The sequence below is a fragment of the Triturus cristatus genome, chromosome 10, assembly GCF_964204655.1.
Source record: "Triturus cristatus chromosome 10, aTriCri1.1, whole genome shotgun sequence".
Lineage (NCBI taxonomy): Eukaryota > Metazoa > Chordata > Amphibia > Caudata > Salamandridae > Triturus > Triturus cristatus.
The window spans coordinates 1,219,970,209-1,219,990,339 of record NC_140593.1 but is presented as its reverse complement, the minus strand read 5'-3'; the positions used below and the strand labels follow the sequence as shown (position 1 = coordinate 1,219,990,339).

At 50.8% G+C, this 20,131-nt stretch overlaps 1 protein-coding gene across 1 annotated transcript in view; it reads right to left on the bottom strand.

Annotated features, from left to right (window-relative positions):
- The window catches only part of NT5DC2 (5'-nucleotidase domain containing 2), a 237,027-nt gene that overhangs the window by 109,307 nt on the left and 107,589 nt on the right, over positions 1-20,131 (bottom strand). The window contains exon 7 of the mRNA XM_085629752.1: positions 5,959-6,019. Coding sequence (XP_085485878.1) covers positions 5,959-6,019 — 61 coding nt within the window. The remainder of the gene's footprint in view (positions 1-5,958; positions 6,020-20,131) is intronic.

Genomic DNA, 20,131 nt, shown 5'->3' with positions numbered 1-20,131 from the left:
ACGAAGTATGACCTTGCTGTGATGTATTTGTAGGAAGGGTTCCTGTATAGTGAACGCTTGTATTTCACCAACCCTTCTAAGGGAAGTGATAGCTACGAGGAAAGCGGTTATCCAGGTGAGGAACTGTAGCTCACATTTATGCATTGGTTCGAAGGGTGGACCCATTAGCCGTGTAAGAACTACATTTAGATTCCATACAGGGGAAGGTGGTGCCCTGGGAGGAATTACTCGTTTAAGGCCTTCCATAAAGGCTTTAATAGCGGGCACTCTGAACAGTGATAAATGCTGTCTGTTTTGTAGATAAGCAGCAATCGCTGCTAGGTGTAGGCGTATGGATGAATATGCCAGGTTACACCTGTGAAGATGGAGCAGATCGCATATTATGTGCTGTATGGATGCATCTAAAGGGTTGATTGTATTGTTACGGCAGTAAATTACAAATCTTTTCCACTTTGCGGCATAGCATGCTCTAGTGGTAGGACGTCTGGCTTCCATGATGATGTTCATGCAATCAGGGGGAAGGTTAAGGTATCCAAATTCTAAGATTTCAGGAGCCAGATCGCAAGGTTGAGCTGAGCTGGGTCCGGGTGCCTGATTTCTCCATGGTTCTGGGTTAGGAGGTATGGGGACAGGTGCAGTTTTTGATGTGGTACCACCGATAGCTGTAGTAGTGTGGTGTACCACGGCTGCCTGGCCCATGTTGGGGCTACCAGAATGAGTGCGAGGGAGTGCTGTTGTAGCTTCCTTACCACTAACGGAATTAGCGGGAGAGGTGGAAAGGCGTATGCAAATCTGCCTGACCAGTTCATCCATATCGCATTGCCTTTGGACAATGGGTGTGGGTATCTGGCGGCGAAGCTTGGGCATTTTTTGTTTTCGTGGGTGGCGAAGAGGTCTATTTGAGGATGCCCCCACTGTTGGAAGAATGGGTGAAGAACTTGTGGATGCAGTTCCCATTCGTGTAGTTGTTGCGTTTGTCTGCTGAGCAGATCTGCGATGGTGTTTTGTACGCCTGGAACGTGCTGTGCCAGGAGAAAGATGTTTTGGGGAATTGCCCATCTCCATATGCTCTGGGCTAAGCGGGAGAGCTGGGGAGAGTGTGTCCCCCCCTGTTTTTGGATATAATACATTGCAGTCATGTTGTCTGTGCGAATGAGGACTGCTTTGCCCGAAATTTGTTTTTGGAAAGATTTTAGGGCTAGAAAGATCGCCAAGAGCTCCAGATGGTTGATGTGGAGCGATTTTTGCTGTGGCGTCCATAGACCTTGCATTGTGAGGTGTAAGAGGTGCGCTCCCCAGCCGGAGAGCGATGCGTCCGCTGTTAGAATCACCTGAGGAACCGGGTCCAGGAACGGCCACCCTTTGGAAAGGTTTGTGGTGTTCCACCACTGCAGAGAGTGATGGGTGCGGCCGTCCACCAACACCAGATCCGTCAGCTGACCCTGGGCCTGGTTCCACTATCGTGCTAGGCACTCTTGAAGTGGACGCATGTGGAGTCTTGCATGGGGCACTATGAAAATGCAAGACGCCATCATTCCAATGAGCTTCATAAACACTCTTGCTGGAAGAGAGTGTTGAGGAAGGAATGTTTTGTGCAAGGCTTGTATGCTTGTGATTCTGGCTGAGTTTGGATAGGCAATACCTTTGGAGGTGTCTATAGTGGCCCCGAGATATTGCTTTGTGTGAGATGGTAGGAGGTGGGACTTTTTGTAGTTCACCGTGAAGCCTAGCCGGTGGAGCAGTTGAATGGTGCTGTTGGTATGTTGCACACATTGGTTGTAGGACGCGGCTTTTATGAGCCAGTCGTCTAGGTAAGGGAAGACGTGAATATGTTGACGCCTGAGGTGTGCTGCTACAACTGCTAGGCATTTGGTAAACACCCGTGGTGCGGTGGTGACCCCGAAGGGGAGAACCGTGAATTGGTAATGCTGACCGTCCACCACGAACCTGAGGTACTTCCTGTGAGAAGGGTGTATTGGACTGTGAAAGTATGCGTCTTTCAGATCCAAGGTAGTGAGAAAGTCTCCCTGACAGAGGAGCGGGAGGACTTGTTGTAGGGTGACCATGTGGAAATGGTCTGAATGTATGTACGCATTTAGAGGCCGGAGGTCCAGAATGGGCCTCAGGGTCCCGTCTTTCTTTGGTATAAGGAAATACAGGGAGTAGACCCCTAGATTTTGCTGATTGACGGGGACCTGCTCTATAGCGTGTTTTTGGAGGAGGGAGAGCACCTCCTGTTTGAGGAGTGTGGAATGTTCTTGAGACATTGGACGGTGCCTTGGTGGAATATTGGGTGGGGTAGATGTTAGCTCGAGACAGTACCCTGACCGAATAATTTGGTTCACCCATTTGTCCGATGTTATGGATTCCCATGCGTGGATACATTTTTGTAGTCTGCCCCCGACCGGAGTGGGATGGTCTGGGGGGAGTGAAGGGAAGTCCTTGTGCGGGCGGGGTTGCAGAACGGGTGGTGTTAGTTTTGCCCCTGCCCTTATTGTTGTTGCCTCTGTAACCACCCCTTTGGTTGCCCTTTGAAAAGGTATTTTGAGGAGGGGACTTGTAGGAGGTAGAGGCGCTATCGTTGGAGTAGCCTCTGCCTGTGCTACGAAAGGATGAGCGTCGAAAGGAGCGTTTAGGGGCCTGTGATTGTAGTGCCCCCATAGACTTTGCTGTGTCTGTGTCCTTTTTCATCTTTTCTAATGCTTCGTCCACCTTTGGCCCAAAGAGAGTTTGTTGGTTAAAGGGGTGATTTAATATGGACGCCTGGACTTCAGGCTTGAACCCTGAGATCCTGAGCCAGGCATGACGACGAAGCAGGACACTGGTATTTATGGCTCTAGAAGCAGTGTCGGCTGCATCGAGGGCACACTTAATGGAGGTGTTTGTAATCAGTTTACCCTCCTGTATCAGGTCATGAGCCTTGCGTTTGTGTTTTTCGGGGAGGTGCTACATAAGAGCCTCAAGCTCGTCGTAGTGTGCTCTGTCATAGCGCGCAAGTAGCGCTTGTGTATTTGCAATGCGCCACATGTTTGCAGCTTGGGAGGCGGTGCGTTTGCCAGGCGCGTCTAGAAGTTTGGATTCCTTATCTGGCGGTGGGGCTTCTCCTGAGGACTGGGAGTTAGCCCGCTTTCTAGCTGTGGACACAACTAGGGAATCTAAGGGAGCAGGGCCCTTAATGTATGCAGGGTCTGTGGGTGCCGCCTTGTACTTCTTTTCTATTCTAGGGTTCAATACCCTGGCCCTGACAGGGTCTTTGAACACCTCTGCAGCATGCTTGGTGACACCTTTAAGCATGGGCAAGATAGATGTGGACTTGTCCTGAATGTCAAATGTGTCCAGTAGGAAGTCGTCTTCCACTGGTTCAGTATGCATGTCCACCCCATGGTAGTGTGCTGCTCTCTGCACTAAGTGGTGAAACCCTAAGGAGTCCTCTGGAGGAGACGGCCTGGATGGGTATAGGTCGTCCTGAGGCATATCCGGTATGTCAGGGTTGTGGTAGTCTTCCCATGGGTCTTGGGTCCCCGTTGGAGTGGGGTCCATTGGGGCGTCCGCCGGGTCATAATCTGGATCCCCGTAATCCGGATCCGGGGTCGGGGAGTGATGAGGTAAGGGTGGCGGAGACCTGGGAGGGGGAGGGGGTGGAGGAGGCGGAGGAGGAGGTAGTGGGGAGGGCACTCTGAGAGGAGAAGTAGCAGAGTCCTTCCGCTTGGGCGGTGGAGGAGGAGCCGGTGTGTCAAGACGTCTTTTCTTGACAACTAAAGTCAATAGCCCAGTCTTTGGATCTTTAAATAGAGTCTTTTGCAAAGGGTCTGGTGTAAAGAGATCCAGTGGCGCCGAATCGTCCGCTGGCGCCGATGTTTTCGGAGCCGAGGGTTTCGATGGTTTCTGTGCGCCATGCTTTTTCGGAACCTCCGGTTTTTTCGGCGTCGAAGGAGTTTGGCGCCGGAGCGTCGGTGCCAACAGATTTGTGTTTGTGTTTTGTCGGCACCGAGAGTCCAGGCTTCGGCACCGGTGGCTTCGGAGTCGAGCTGGGTATCACTTTCTTCGGTGCCGGATGGTGTTTTTCGGCACCAGGCGTCGGCTGGCTCGAGCCCGAGCTGCCGTGAGACTTCTGAGGCTTCGACACCGGGCCCGAAGGTGGGGTGATAGAAGTTGTGTGCTTGGTTTTGCCCAGGCCTGCAGGCGAGGGTGTAACCGGAGTCTCTTTGGTTTTGGGCGCGGGGGTGGGAGGGGGTACAGTACTCACGACCCGCTGCGCCGGTGTGATGTCCTCCACGTCGGAGTCGTCGGCCTCGGAAGCGCTGACGACGTCGTCCTCCTGCTCGGTGTGTAGTTGCCCCGAAGCTTCGGCGTCGTCTCCGAAGATGTCCGGTGGAGCTGCGGTCGATGAGTGCGCCATGGTGCGTCGAGCTCTTCGATCCCGGATGGTCTTCTTTGATCGAAAAGACTTACAGGCGGGGCAGTCTCTAGCCTCGTGTTCTGGAGAGAGGCAAAGGTTACACACCTGATGGAGGTCGGTGTGGGGAAATTTAGACCCACATTTTGGGCACTTTTTGAACGGAGTCCTTTCCATCGGCCGGGACCGGAGTCGAGGAGGGCCCGAAGGCCGGTGCCGATGTACGGAATGGAGAAAAGTGCCGCTTCGAGAGATGAAGATATGATGAAGAAACTCGAAGAACGAGGATTTTCCGTCGAGGCTGGAACCGTAGAAGTTCGAAGCCGGAGCACGAAGTATTACATCCGAGCCCGATGGCGGAAAAAAACAATCTGAGGATGGAGCCGAAGCCCATGCGCAGTACGGACCGAAGGAGGAGTCACCGAACTCGTGACTTCCAAAGACTGTCCAAAGAACAAAAACAAACTGCAAACATCCGGGCCCAACACCAGATGGCGATCTATGCTAAGTGTACAATCTGCAGCTCATATGCCTCGAACAAGCTAGGTTTTGGGGAACACTTGCAGATAATCATGTCTGGTGAAACAAGCTTCCACTTGGAGATTGAGAGTTCTAAGAAGATCCACTTATCACACAAGCTTGTTCAGCAGAAAAAAGAAACGAGCAAAGATGGCAGGGAAAACTTGTATCCCTTACATTTCAAGGTCAAACATGCCGGATTGCAAGCGGGAGATACCAACATATACACATGCTCCTGCCTCATCCAGGATACAAGGACACAAAATACCCCTTTGTAGCTATGAAGCGCCCACAGCGAGACTTCTCCAGACACCAAATCAGGGCTCGGCACAGACCCAGAATGTGCACTGGTAGAGTCGGTCTGCTTAGCCCTCCACGTCTACCCGGATCTACAACGCTGCATGCGTCCCGTGGGCGGACTACATGCCTTATGTCCATTTAAAGCAACACCAGAGTTACCTTGGGTCCTGGGTCCAGACCACACGAACATTCAGAATCTCTCATGAAACTCTGAAGGCAATCCATTCCCTTCCATGTCACGGCTGCAACTAAACAGATCTCAGATAAAGTTCTTGGAATTTACATTGTGATAAATTTCAGATTAGTTCTGTCTTGGAAAAGGCCTCAAAGATTCTTTCATGTTAAAATACTTTTGATTTACTAATGTGGGTATGCGACGAAACTGCCTTATTTTTACCGGCAGACAGAGATGGCTTCAAAAACCTCATCCCCAGTCACTTGTTCCTCGTCCATTACATTACTAAAAGGATAAATCAAGATTACAGGAAAAATGTACAGCCACTACTTTTACAGTTATTAAATACTTATATTTCAACTGAAACCGGAGACTTGTAAACACAGTAGGAGCAAAGAGTGCAATACCCACACAGCACCTGTGGAACACTCCCAGGGCAGGTACCAACGACTCTGGGGTGCTCTTCCACCGGCTGGGCTGGTCACAGGAGACCGATCAAACCTATGCCTGATTCCAAGGGACTGAAAAGAAGGGCAGCAGAAAGGATCCCCCTGCGGGAACTACTCACCCAGATCCTGCATGATCCACTGGTACATGAAGCCTTTGACGTGCACGTCTCGGATCGCGTCCTAGGCAGAAAAGGATGGACAGCGTTATTCATACACCTCTTGTGCTGGTGAGATACTCACTGCTGCACTAATGTATGCATACATGACTGCTAATAGAAGAGTGACCTACACGTGCACTAGTGAAGGCTGCCTGACCAGAAGTAGCTGCGCCCTAGTAAACAAAGGAAAAGCAAGTGAAGGGACAGCTTGCTTCAGTATCAGAGCCCCTGAAAGCTTGCTTCAGTATCAGAGCCCGTGAAAGCTTGCTTCAGTATCAGAGCATGTGAAGGGACAGCTTGCTTCAGTATCAGAGCCCCTGAAAGCTTGCTTCAGTATCAGAGCCCGTGAAAGCTAGCTTCAGTATCAGAGCATGTGAAGGGACGGCTTGCTTCAGTATCAGAGCCCCTGAAAGCTTGCTTCAGTATCGGAGCATGTGAAGGGACAGCTTGCTTCAGTATCAGAGCCCGTGAAAGCTTGCTTCAGTATCAGAGCATGTGAAGGGACAGCTTGCTTCAGTATCAGAGCCCCTGAAAGCTTGCTTCAGTATCAGAGCCTGTGAAAGCTTGCTTCAGTATCCGAGCATGTGAAGGGACAGCTTGCTTCAGTATCAGAGCCCGTGAAGGGACAGCTTGCTTCAGTATCAGAGGAAGTGAAGGGACAGCTTGCTGCAGTATCAGAGGAAGTGAAGGGACAGCTTGCTGCAGTATCAGAGGAAGTGAAGGGACAGCTTGCTGCAGTATCAGAGGAAGTGAAGGGACAGCTTGCTTCAGTATCAGAGCATGTGAAGGGACAGCTTGCTTCAGTATCAGAGCCCCTGAAAGCTTGCTTCAGTATCAGAGCCTGTGAAAGCTTGCTTCAGTATCAGAGCATGTGAAGGGACAGCTTGCTTCAGTATCAGAGCCCGTGAAGGGACAGCTTGCTTCAGTATCAGAGGAAGTGAAGGGACAGCTTGCTGCAGTATCAGAGGAAGTGAAGGGACAGCTTGCTGCAGTATCAGAGGAAGTGAAGGGACAGCTTGCTGCAGTATCAGAGGAAGTGAAGGGACAGCTTGCTGCAGTATCAGAGCAAGTGAAGGGACAGCTTGCTTCAGTATCAGAGCATGTGATGGGACAGCTTGCTTCAGTATCAGAGCACGTGAAGGGACAGCTTGCTTCAGTATCAGAGCACGTGAAGGGACAGCTTGCTTCAGTATCAGAGCATGTGAAGGGACAGCTTGCTTCAATATCAGAGGATGTGAAGGGACAGCTTGCTGCAGTATCAGAGCACGTGAAGGGACAGCTTGCTGCAGTATCAGAGCACATGAAGAGAGCTTGCTGCAGTATCAGAGCACGTAAAGGGACAGATTGCTGCAGCATTAGGTCACGTGAAGAGACAGCTTGCTGCAGTATCGGAGCACGTGAAGGGACAGCTTGCTGCAGTATCAGAGCACGTGAAGGGACAGCTTGCTGCAGTATCAGAGCACGGGAAGGGACAGCTTGCTGCAGTATCAGAGCCCCTAAAAGCTTGCTTCAGTATCAGAGCATGTGATGGGACAGCTTGCTTCAGTATCAGAGCCCGTGAAGGGACGGCTTGCTTCAGTATCAGAGCGTGTGAAGGGACAGCTTGCTTCAGTATCAGAGCATGTGAAGGGACAGCTTGCTTCAGTATCAGAGCCCGTGAAAGCTTGCTTCAGTATCAGAGCATGTGAAGGGACAGCTTGCTTCAGTATCAGAGCCCCTGAAAGCTTGCTTCAGTATCAGAGCCTGTGAAAGCTTGCTTCAGTATCCGAGCATGTGAAGGGACAGCTTGCTTCAGTATCAGAGCCCGTGAAGGGACAGCTTGCTTCAGTATCAGAGGAAGTGAAGGGACAGCTTGCTGCAGTATCAGAGGAAGTGAAGGGACAGCTTGCTGCAGTATCAGAGGAAGTGAAGGGACAGCTTGCTGCAGTATCAGAGGAAGTGAAGGGACAGCTTGCTTCAGTATCAGAGCATGTGAAGGGACAGCTTGCTTCAGTATCAGAGCCCCTGAAAGCTTGCTTCAGTATCAGAGCCTGTGAAAGCTTGCTTCAGTATCAGAGCATGTGAAGGGACAGCTTGCTTCAGTATCAGAGCCCGTGAAGGGACAGCTTGCTTCAGTATCAGAGGAAGTGAAGGGACAGCTTGCTGCAGTATCAGAGGAAGTGAAGGGACAGCTTGCTGCAGTATCAGAGGAAGTGAAGGGACAGCTTGCTGCAGTATCAGAGGAAGTGAAGGGACAGCTTGCTGCAGTATCAGAGCAAGTGAAGGGACAGCTTGCTTCAGTATCAGAGCATGTGATGGGACAGCTTGCTTCAGTATCAGAGCACGTGAAGGGACAGCTTGCTTCAGTATCAGAGCACGTGAAGGGACAGCTTGCTTCAGTATCAGAGCATGTGAAGGGACAGCTTGCTTCAATATCAGAGGATGTGAAGGGACAGCTTGCTGCAGTATCAGAGCACGTGAAGGGACAGCTTGCTGCAGTATCAGAGCACATGAAGAGAGCTTGCTGCAGTATCAGAGCACGTAAAGGGACAGATTGCTGCAGCATTAGGTCACGTGAAGAGACAGCTTGCTGCAGTATCGGAGCACGTGAAGGGACAGCTTGCTGCAGTATCAGAGCACGTGAAGGGACAGCTTGCTGCAGTATCAGAGCACGGGAAGGGACAGCTTGCTGCAGTATCAGAGCCCCTAAAAGCTTGCTTCAGTATCAGAGCATGTGATGGGACAGCTTGCTTCAGTATCAGAGCCCGTGAAGGGACGGCTTGCTTCAGTATCAGAGCGTGTGAAGGGACAGCTTGCTTCAGTATCAGAGCATGTGAAGGGACAGCTTGCTTCAGTATCAGAGCCCGTGAAGGGACAGCTTGCTTCAGTATCAGAGCCCGTGAAGGGACAGCTTGCTTCAGTATCAGAGCCTGTGAAAGCTTGCTTCAGTATCAGAACATGTGAAGGGACAGCTTGCTGCAGTATTAGAGCACGTGAAGGGACAGCTTGCTGCAGTATCAGAGCACGTGAAGGGACGGCTTGCTGCAGCATCGAATCATGTGAAGGGACAGCTTGCTGCAGTATCAGACCACGTGAAAAGAGCTTGCTGCAGTATCAGAGCACGTGAAGGGACAGCTTGCTGCAGTATTAACACGTGAAGGGACAGATTGCTGCAGTTTTAGCACGTGAAGGGACAGCTTGCTGCAGCATTAGGTCACGGAAAGGGACCGCTTGCTGCAGTATCAGAGCACATGAAGGGACAGCTTGCTGCAGTATCAGAGCCCGTGAAGGGACAGCTTGCTTCAGTATCAGAGCATGTGAAGGGACAGCTTGCTTCAGTATCAGAGCACATGAAGGGACAGCTTGCTGCAGTATCAGAGCACGTGAAGGGACAGCTTGCTGCAGTATCAGAGCCCCTGAAAGCTTGCTTCAGTATCAGAGCATGTGAAGGGACAGCTTGCTTCAGTATCAGAGCATGTGAAGGGACAGCTTGCTTCAGTATCAGAGCCCGTGAAGGGACAGCTTGCTTCAGTATCAGAGCCTGTGAAGGGACAGCTTGCTTCAGTATCAGAGCCTGTGAAAGCTTGCTTCAGTATCAGAGCATGTGAAGGGACAGCTTGCTGCAGTATCAGAGCACGTGAAGGGACAGCTTGCTTCAGTATCAGAGCCCGTGAAGTGTCACAGCTTGCTTCAGTATCGGAGCCTGTGAAAGCTTGCTTCAGTATCAGAGCATGTGAAGGGACAGCTTGCTGCAGTATCAGAGCATGTGAAGGGACAGCTTGCTGCAGTATCAGAGCATGTGAAGGGACAGCTTGCTGCAGTATCAGAGCATGTGAAGGGACAGCTTGCTGCAGTATCAGAGCACGTGAAGGGACGGCTTGCTGCAGCATCGAATCATGTGAAGGGACAGCTTGCTGCAGTATCAGAGCATGTGAAGGGACAGCTTGCTGCAGTATCAGAGCATGTGAAGGGACAGCTTGCTGCAGTATCAGAGCACGTGAAGGGACAGCTTGCTGCAGTATCAGAGCACGTGAAGGGACAGCTTGCTGCAGTATCAGACCACGTGAAGAGAGCTTGCGTATCAGAGCACGCGAAGGGACAGATTGCTGTAGTATTGGCAAGACACACAAGATGGACGGAATGTTGCACATCGGCAAAACATTCACCCCCAGTCACAGATCTGGGTTTATTCCATCGTTGTTCTGCATTCTGTCCATCAACCGTTGTTGCATTTGTCACCCAGAGTGGGAAGGGTATGCCCAGACGTGGGTCCCGTGCTCTCCATACCACTGGAATCAAGCTCTCCTGGCTGAAGAGGGGTGAAACCCCGAAACCGGTCCTAGGATGCTGGTTTCCAATCCAGGGAGGACCTGGCTTGGCAGTTCGGGCTGGACTGTTCCCATGAGGGACAGGGTCAAGACTGATTTGCATATGGGCAGGTCTAAACTGGGGTGGCATGGTGAGCAAAAGAATGATGGATTTAACCCAGATCTCTGTACTGGGGTGAATGTATGACAATGTTCTGCATTCTGTCCATCAACTGTTGTTGCGGCTGCAGTATCAGAGCACGTGAAGGGACAGCTTGCTGCAGTATCAGAGGAAGTGAAGGGACAGCTTGCTGCAGTATCACAGCAAGTGAAGGGACAGCTTGCTGCAGTATCACAGCAAGTGAAGGGACAGCTTGCTGCAGTATCAGAGCACGTGAAGGGACAGCGTGCTGCAGTATCAGAGCACGTGAAGGGACAGCGTGCTGCAGTATCAGAGCACGTGAAGGGACAGCTTGCTGCAGTATCAGAGCACGTGAAGGGACAGCGTGCTGCAGTATCAGAGCACGTGAAGGGACAGCTTGCTGCAGTATCAGAGCACGTGAAGGGACAGCGTGCTGCAGTATCAGAGCACGTGAAGGGACAGCGTGCTGCAGTATCAGAGCACGTGAAGGGACAGCGTGCTGCAGTATCAGACCACGTGAAGGGACAGCTTGCTGCAGTATCAGAGCACGTGAAGGGACAGCTTGCTGCAGTATCAGAGCCTGTGAAAGCTTGCTTCAGTATCAGAGCACGTGAAGGGACAGCGTGCTGCAGTATCAGAGCACGTGAAGGGACAGCGTGCTGCAGTATCAGAGCACGTGAAGGGACAGCTTGCTGCAGTATCAGAGCACGTGAAGGGACAGCTTGCTTCAGTATCAGAGCACGTGAAGGGACAGCGTGCTGCAGTATCAGAGCACGTGAAGGGACAGCGTGCTGCAGTATCAGAGCATGTGAAGGGACAGCGTGCTGCAGTATCAGAGCACGTGAAGGGACAGCGTGCTGCAGTATCAGAGCACGTGAAGGGACAGCTTGCTGCAGTATCAGAGCACGTGAAGGGACAGCTTGCTTCAGTATCAGAGCACGTGAAGGGACAGCTTGCTTCAGTATCAGAGCACGTGAAGGGACAGCTTGCTTCAGTATCAGAGCACGTGAAGGGACAGCTTGCTTCAATATCAGAGGATGTGAAGGGACAGCTTGCTGCAGTATCAGAGCACGTGAAGGGACAGCTTGATGCAGTATCAGAGCACGTGAAGGGACAGCGTGCTGCAGTATCAGAGCACGTGAAGGGACAGCGTGCTGCAGTATCAGAGCACGTGAAGGGACAGCTTGCTGCAGTATCAGAGCACTTGAAGCGACAGCTTGCTGCAGTATCAGAGCACGTGAAGGGACAGCGTGCTGCAGTATCAGAGCATGTGAAGGGACAGCTTGATGCAGTATCAGAGCACGTGAAGGGACAGCTTGCTGCAGTATCAGAGCACGTAAACAGACAGCTTGCAGCGGTATCAGAGCACCCCAGACATGAGCCACTGTGACTGTCACTACAGGGGGTGACCAGCGCCCCAGCCCCGCACCTCGACCCATGGCCTGGCAGCCTGACCCCGCTCAGCACAAGGGCAGCCACGGCTGCTGACACGAGGATAATCCCGTAATCCGGATTTAAACGAGGCCACGGGCAGAGACCGGCCGCACTGGCTTTAAATAGCAAGCGAAGGCGGCCGACCAGGGCACATGTCACGGCCAAGGGGAGTCTTTTACGACGGGCATGTGGGGTTGTGACCCACACATTCCCGGGGGGCCTGGGCCAGGGGTCGCCAGCTGACCTCGAGCCTTCTTTACGCACGCCAGTACAGCTTCGGCCCCGTGCCACACGTGTCCGTGCGCAACCCATACAAGATCCCACAGGGGCGGGCACAGTGGACCCCCGCCTGAAGCTGAAGGGCGGGGGTAGGACAGCCATTAACTGGTACTCTAAACAGAGTGTCGCTGGAGGGAAGAAGGGGGGTCCCATCACCAGACACCGCCGTGAACCGAGTGTGTAACAGGTCACACAATCCTTCCCGCCCTCTCCACTCACATCTTCCAGGCCCGAGCCGCCCCCTCCCCCGGTTACGTCTGACCAGGTATCTGGAGTCTGATGCGACCTCCAAGGAGCGATCACTGCAGCCTGTGCCATAACGAGCCTCCTGCAGGGTCAAGGCCTCGGACACTCTTCCCACAGCCGGGACATGTTAAACTCCGGCTCACCCAGGACACGTCCAGCCGGACCCTTTACCTTATTCTGATGGCCGTGAAGCGCTCAGATACCCTTATAGGTCTGTATGAGCACTGGTCCAGTCCTCTGGGGCTCTGGGTGCAGCACAGCCCGAAGCCGCCCACAGGGACGTCCATGCCGCCCGAGGCCGCCCACAGGGGCGTCCATGCCGCCCGAAGCCGCCCACAGGGGCGTCCATGCCGCCCGAAGCCGCCCACAGGGGCGTCCATGCCGCCCGAAGCCGCCCACAGGGGCGTCCATGCCGCCCGAAGCCGCCCACAGGGGCGTCCATGCCACCCGAAGCCGCCCACAGGGGCGTCCATGCCGCCCGAGGCCGCCCAGCGTGAACCAAGTCTGGGTTTGCATGTTTAAGGCGCTTCATGCGAGGTCCCGGAATCCACGTCACTCGGCGGGGTGCCATCTGTATGGCTTAGAAAGGGAGGCTTTGGTCACGTTTCTGGCACCGCCCATGGGCATGTTGTGAAGCAAGGAGTAAGACACTTCAGCTTCTCATGCTTCAGCACCCTATGAATGCCCCACAGGAGGAGCGGGCCTTGCAGGGTAGATGTGCAAGAGACGCTGGGGCCGGGCACAGGGATAACTTCCGCCTCTCGAGTGCCCTGCATGGCACAGCTTATACCGGGGAGGACGGAGCACACGAGCGTCTACTGGGAGGCGCCATCTTGAACTGTGGAGTCCACCCCGGAGCAGAGGAAGAGCAGCCACAGGAGCAGGTGTACACCCAGCCATAGCAGTGTGGGAGTCCACCCACAGGAGCAGGTGTACACCCAGCCATAGCAGTGTGGGAGTCCACCCGCAGGAGCAGGTGTACACCCAGCCATAGCAGTGTGGGAGTCCACCCGCAGCAGCAGGTGTACACCCAGCCATAGCAGTGTGGGAGTCCACCCGCAGGAGCAGGTGTACACCCAGCCATAGCAGTGTGGGAGTCCACCCACAGGAGCAGGTGTACACCCAGCCATAGCAGTGTGGGAGTCCACCCACAGGAGCAGGTGTACACCCAGCCATAGCAGTGTGGGAGTCCACCCACAGGAGCAGGTGTACACCCAGCCATAGTAGTGTGGGAGTCCACCCACAGGAGCAGGTGTACACCCAGCCATAGTAGTGTGGGAGTCCACCCACAGGAGCAGGTGTATACCGAGCCATAGCAGTGTGGGAGTCCACCCGCAGGAGCAGGTGTACACCCAGCCATAGTAGTGTGGGAGTCCACCCGCAAGAGCAGGTGTACACCCAGCCCTAGTAGTGTGGGAGTCCACCCGCAGGAGCAGATGTACACTCAGCCATAGTAGTGTGGGAGTCCACCCACAGGAGCAGGTGTACACCCAGCTATAGCAGTTTGGGAGTCCACCCACAGGAGCTGGTGTACACCCAGCCATAGTAGTGTGGGAGTCCACCCACGGGAGCAGGTGTACACCCAGCCATAGCAGTGTGGGAGTCCACCCACAGGAGCAGGTGTACACCCAGCCATAGCAGTGTGGGAGTCCACCCACAGGAGCAGGTGTACACCCAGCCATAGCAGTGTGGGAGTCCACCCACAGGAGCAGGTGTACACCCAGCCATAGTAGTGTGGGAGTCCACCCACAGGAGCAGGTGTTCTACACCCAGCCATAGTCCACCGAGAGCGACGGGGAGTAGACAGGAATGAGTATTATACACCCATCAATAGTAGTGTGGGAGTCCACCCAGAACCATACAGAGAGACGGGTAGTACATAGGAATGGGTGTTCTACACCCAGCCATAGTAGTGTGGGAGTCCACCCACAGCGACTGGGAGTACACATGAATGAGTATAATACACCCACCCATAGATGGGAGTCCACCCACAGCAACGGGGAGTACACAGGAATGGGTATTCTACACCCAACCACAGTAGTGAGGGAGTCCACCCACAGCTAGGGGGAGTACTCCGCGTCCAGCCAAAGCTACAAGGAGCAGTACAAAGGAATGATTATTACACAACCAGGCATCGTATTTCCTCTACATCCACCCTGACCGACAAGGAGCAGTATATGTATACAGGAATGGGTATTATACACCCTGTCATAGTATTTACTCCGAGTCCACCCAGAGCTGCAAGAAGCAGTACATAGGAATGGGTGTTATACACCCAGCCACAGTATTTACTCTATGCCCACCCAGACCTACAAGGAGCAATATTTACTGATACAGAAGCAAACAAGAGTAACACATAGGAATGCAGGGGTGTGGAATTCCTAAAGCCCCCACATCTAGAACTTATTTTTTAGTGCTAAAGCCAACAAGTTATCATGTTTTTTGTCCTTGAGACAAGTAGGCCCAACCCCCTGCAGCACAAACACTGTTGGCTGCCAGTTTATAGTACCACACAATGGACCAGGGCATTGTCTAGAGTGAAGGTAATTTATGTCCATGTGTTAATGCTGTTCAGACTTGTATTTATAGTTCATTAATGCAAAGCCTTTATTATTAGGATGAGCATTTTAAGGAAATGTAAGCGCGGACTGCACTACGGACAGTGGTTCCAGTGTAACATGTGTACACAAGTTTGCAAAGTTTAACATCATTTGGCTACATATATTGTTCCCAGAATGCTCTGTTTGGATTCAAATATATGCAGAAGCTTAAAAGCAAGATTGAGGATTATGTGCTAAAATACTAAAACAAAAATTCACAAAAAATGCAATTAGGAAAAAGAAAGTTTTACTACACTACTGTGAAATTTCAGGTACCATTTCAAGGAAGAATCACTCAGTCAAGTGTCTTGATGTATGCTAGTAACAACCGAAAAAAATTCATTATGGGGGGAAAAAAAAAAAAGAAAAAGAAAAATCAATGTAACAGATTTCAACAAGATTATGGGAAACATGCACATAAACAAGCATTGGGGGCCAGCCTTCTGGTTTGGTCAATGCGGGCCTTGTTTTGATATGTTTTTTGTAAAACTTTACTGCTGTGGGAGCTGTCGGGCACTCACCATTTTAACAAAATATTGGCAAAAAGCTAAAATATTTTTCGGTCTCAAAAAATACACATTGCCACAGTAGTCCACAGCACTCAACAGAATGACTGTGCTGACATGCTCCTTGGGAAAGAGCAGGAATGTGGTCACTCACAGTGAAGCCAACTGATAAAAAGGAAACAAAAAGTCTTAGTTAACACCAGACCTAATTAGGGGGCCAATTCCTAAAGAAAGTCACAAAAGTGCACCCATTGCGTATGTCCTTGTATTAGTGCATCTTTCATCAAGTGCTTATGCTCCTGCACACCCCTGCCCCCACCCCCCCACAAACATGATGCAAGTAAATTAAAAATATCAATCAGGTGTAAGCTAATTGTAAGTCCCTAGTGTAGGAAGCGGTCTCTGTATATACTATACCAAAGTGAGGTATAGTATGCACAGAGTCCAGTGGAACCCCAAAGGTAAAGTTAGATAGAACCTTACTCTCTATTTGTGGTAGTGTGGTCGAGCAGTAAGACAGCATCAGAGGACAGTGTTAAGCATTTGTTGTACACACGTGTATACACACACACACACACACACACACACACACACACACACACACACACACACACACGCACGCACGCACACACGCACGCACGCACACGTACACACACATTGTTTTTGTTTTAAAATATTCTTTTAGTTATTTTATTTCCTAGAACCAAGCAAGCCTGGCACAGGTAAGCAATAATGCAATTGAAATACAGTTTGAATGATAATTGTATATGCACTTTGATTTACAGTATGGGCTCAGAGAAATGCAATACTTAGTAAATGCAGTACATAGACTTGAATAGGCTCTTCAGTAAAATAGCAGGTAAGTAACTTTTGCGATTACTAGGCTTACACAGAGTAGTATACCTAGATACTACTCCGGGGCATTTCCTGAAAACAGGTAAGTAAAATCGTTTTTGTTAGATTTGAGAAACTAAAGAAATTCTTTAAAATTGCATAAACTCCACACAGACATTTTTCACAGAAAAGCTGTCAATGTTATCCTATGGAGGAAAATAGTGTTATCGGTTTTGAGGTAAGTATTTGGTAGTGGGAGTTGAGGTTCTGGGGGTAGACTCAGGTGGTCCCCCAGGGTCGAGGATGAACTCTTGTTTTGCCCTCAGCGGCACTAGGGCGGCCGGGTGCAGAGTGCTGAGGCCCGAAGTTATCCAATGGGGGACTGGGGGCCTCCGGTTGGTGGCTGCTGGCGAGCAGGCCACTAAGTTGTGGGAGCAAAGCTCCTGAACTTAAACTCAGGGCAAATTGGGAAACAAATTAGCACCAAAGGTGCACTCTCAGCGGCACTAGGGCGGCCGGGTGCAGGGTGCTGTTTCAACGTCAGACGCCCTGTTTTCAATGGAGAACCTCCGGTTTGCACTGGGTGCAACCACCACTTCGAGAGGTAAGTTGGGAAGTTAAGGGTTGGTTAGGCACCATTGGTTTGGGCACACAAGGCCTTGGGGCGTCGGGTGCAGGGGTGCCTTTTGGGGTCGAATATTCTTACCAGCTCCTGGTCGCGGTTAGGGGGGCCTTTTGGATATAAACTGCAGGCGTCGGCTGGAGGCTTGAGGGAGGTCAAGGGTCGGCGGATCTCGGGTCAGGATCGCCGGGGGTGGACGGGGATGGGGGGGGGGGCACTCCTCGTGGTGTTTGCCTACTCGAGCTCGGGCCGTGGACGGCAGGTGCAGAGTGGGGCGGAACCGTGGTGTCAGCCGGAGCCAGAGGTTGCAGGTGAACAAATCCGGTGGTCACGGGAGACAAAGTCTTTGTACTCGAAGGCAGGCAGGTCCTCCGGGGTTTTCGAGGTTGGTGGCTGCAGGACACACCGGGATTTCGCAGGAGCAGGTTCGAGGGGGAGAAACGCTGTTAGGGCTGTGGAAACGTGTAATATTTTACTTAGCATAAGCAACAGCAATTTTGGCTGTGGTGTCCATTTCATTTCCTTCGTAATTCTTTCCTCCTCTGCGGTCGCCTTTTCACTCTGCTTGTGTCATCTATTTTAGTTGACCTCTTTCGACATGGCTCAGCAATGTACGTGCTGGGGGAGGGGAGGGGTTTGTAGCTGCCGGTGCACCTGGTCTTAGATGTTATCTGTTGACTGTTTACTGCCGCCATAAGCATTCCTGCTCCCCCTCCTTATTTGCTGACCAAGTGGTTATCCATCTGCCCTTGTTTGTCGATAACCATTTTTAAACGTGTTCTTTCCATTTCTGTCCATATGCTTACATTGCAACAAAAGCTGTATATAAGGACGATGGTTTGTGAGTTCCGTGTACCTCCTCCTACAACACTGGAGAGTTGTGTGGACGTGGTCCCGCTAATGAGTGATTAATAAACTTGTTTTATTCCAACTTCAGTGCCGATCTGTTTTTGTTAGTCTTTTGACCCGTGGACGAGAGGGTGACCCTGCACCAGTGTGCTCACTATAGGGTACATTTCCACAGCTGGCGCCCAGCATCTGGGGCCCCATCGGAGACGTGGCCATCCGGAGGAGTGGTCTTGACTGAGGATTGAAATATTACTGAGGATGCGAACTGCACGAGGAGACCCTAGTCTTTGCAGGCCGAAGTGACTTTTCCGGTTTTCCCGATTTGACCCTCCGGGTGGTGGCCGTTCTCGACTGGGGCTTTCTCTGGCGTATTTTGCGGGGACCATTAGGTCGACCAGAGATCAGCAGGTGGGAGTTGGAGACTTTGGTTTGGTAAGGTCGCTGCAGCGGCACTCTTGATTTGCTTGGTTTGGTTTTGGTATTCATTCTTTGCAAAGACTGAAGGCAGGTAATGTGGAGATTTTTCTCCTTTTGGAATATTTGTTTGGTGTAGTAATTACTTTTGAAAACATGCCTGTTCTCAGCACACTCCGTAAGTGGTGTTGCTGCTCTTGTGGTGCCAAGAATGCTTTAGAGCAAAAGTCAGCCGGCTCCTCCAGAAGGGACCCCAAATAGAGAAATGTGGATCAAATACGGTATTTTGCCCATAATGTATGGTTAATTGTGGAACAAATACACAAAGAAAGAGTCTGATTTACAATGGCCAGTGAATAGGTCATTCGATTTTAAAAAGGTTCAGTATGTAGAACAGTGGTTATTTAAAAGAAAGAGTAGACAGGATACGTTTGATTGTGTGCGTATCTGAGATAAAGAATTGCGAAAGAGAGCGGAAGCTATAGCAGAGAAAGAGCAGCGAAAGACGGTCTATCAAAAAGCGGTGGAATTAAAAGATAAAGAAATGAAGGAAAGAATAGAAAAGGAAGATAGAGAACGTCGATTAGAGGTAAATGGCCAGTATTCTATTAGGTGCCCTATCAATCCACTACTTAATACGCCTCAGGACGATTGCATCCTATTTCAACAACCCCCACCCCATATAAATTTTCCGCTCCTAATGCCCCCGAGGATGAGGCTTCTGACGAGGAGCATTCTTCTTCAGAAGATAAAGACAAGCAAGTTGGGCGACAGACTCGCTTTACTTTGACTACAGCACAAAAAGATACATTGACGCTGCTAAAGAGGAATCTCGTCAGAATACCACTGCATCGATCCTCGTAGCTATGGTTCAACAGTGGAAAGATCTAGACCAATTTTATTTTGTAGAAAAATTCTGTTGGGAAGTAATATATGGTTGGCGGCAGGTTTCTAATGAAACACAGCCAGATGATACAAGTACTTATTATAAACAGTTAGTAGATTGGACTTTCCTTTTTTCGAACCTACCCGATATGATTAGACGAATAGTTAAATTACGAGATGAAACGTGTTTACGAAAGGAGCAAGAATTAACTAGCAAAAATAAAGTTGTAGAAACAGTTCAATCTCAGACAAAGAAAGTATATGCTTTGGTGGAAGCGAACAAATCCAGTAGTAGTGAAGTTGTTATGAAACCTATGCGTGAAGCCTCACCTCTGTAAGTTCCTCCGAAGGGTGCGGGAACAAATTATGATAAAACTTCGGATGAGGTAAAGGGATATTTTATATATAACTGTTTTTATACTCCTTGGAGCAGAGCAGATGTTATGGCCCTTAAGGCTGCTTTACCCGACCCCCGGAAAAATCCCGCCGCCTTCTATGAGGAGGTGGAAGGAGCCATCAGCTCCTGCACTATGACCTTGCCAGATATTGATATGTTCTTCGGGCTTATTTTGCCCCCTGATATGTGGAGAACAATATGTAAAATGGATGACAATGTGGCATTTGGTGAGATCTGGGAACATTTAGAAAAAATAGAAGCGGACAGGGAGCCTGTGCAGAAACCTCAGAAGGAGATATTAGATCTTCCTAAAGCTATTGGGACTAGGATGAAGACTCTCATACCCCCTAAAAAAAATAGATTGGACTACGTTACCGTCTTGGAAACAGAAAAGGGATGAGTCAGTTTCTGATTTCTTTTCAAGATTTGAGGAGACATTCCATGATTTTAGCGGCCAGTCATTGGCCAATGATACGGGTAAGCATTGGTTTGTCGACAAATTTGTTACTAATATGTTACCAGAAATAGCTAGTCGCTTAAAGGCTAGTGAGAGTTCTTGGACCATGTCTTCCCCAGTTACCCTTTTGACCATGGCCCAATATTATGAGCGAAAGGAACAGGAAGAGAAAGGCAGGGAGGA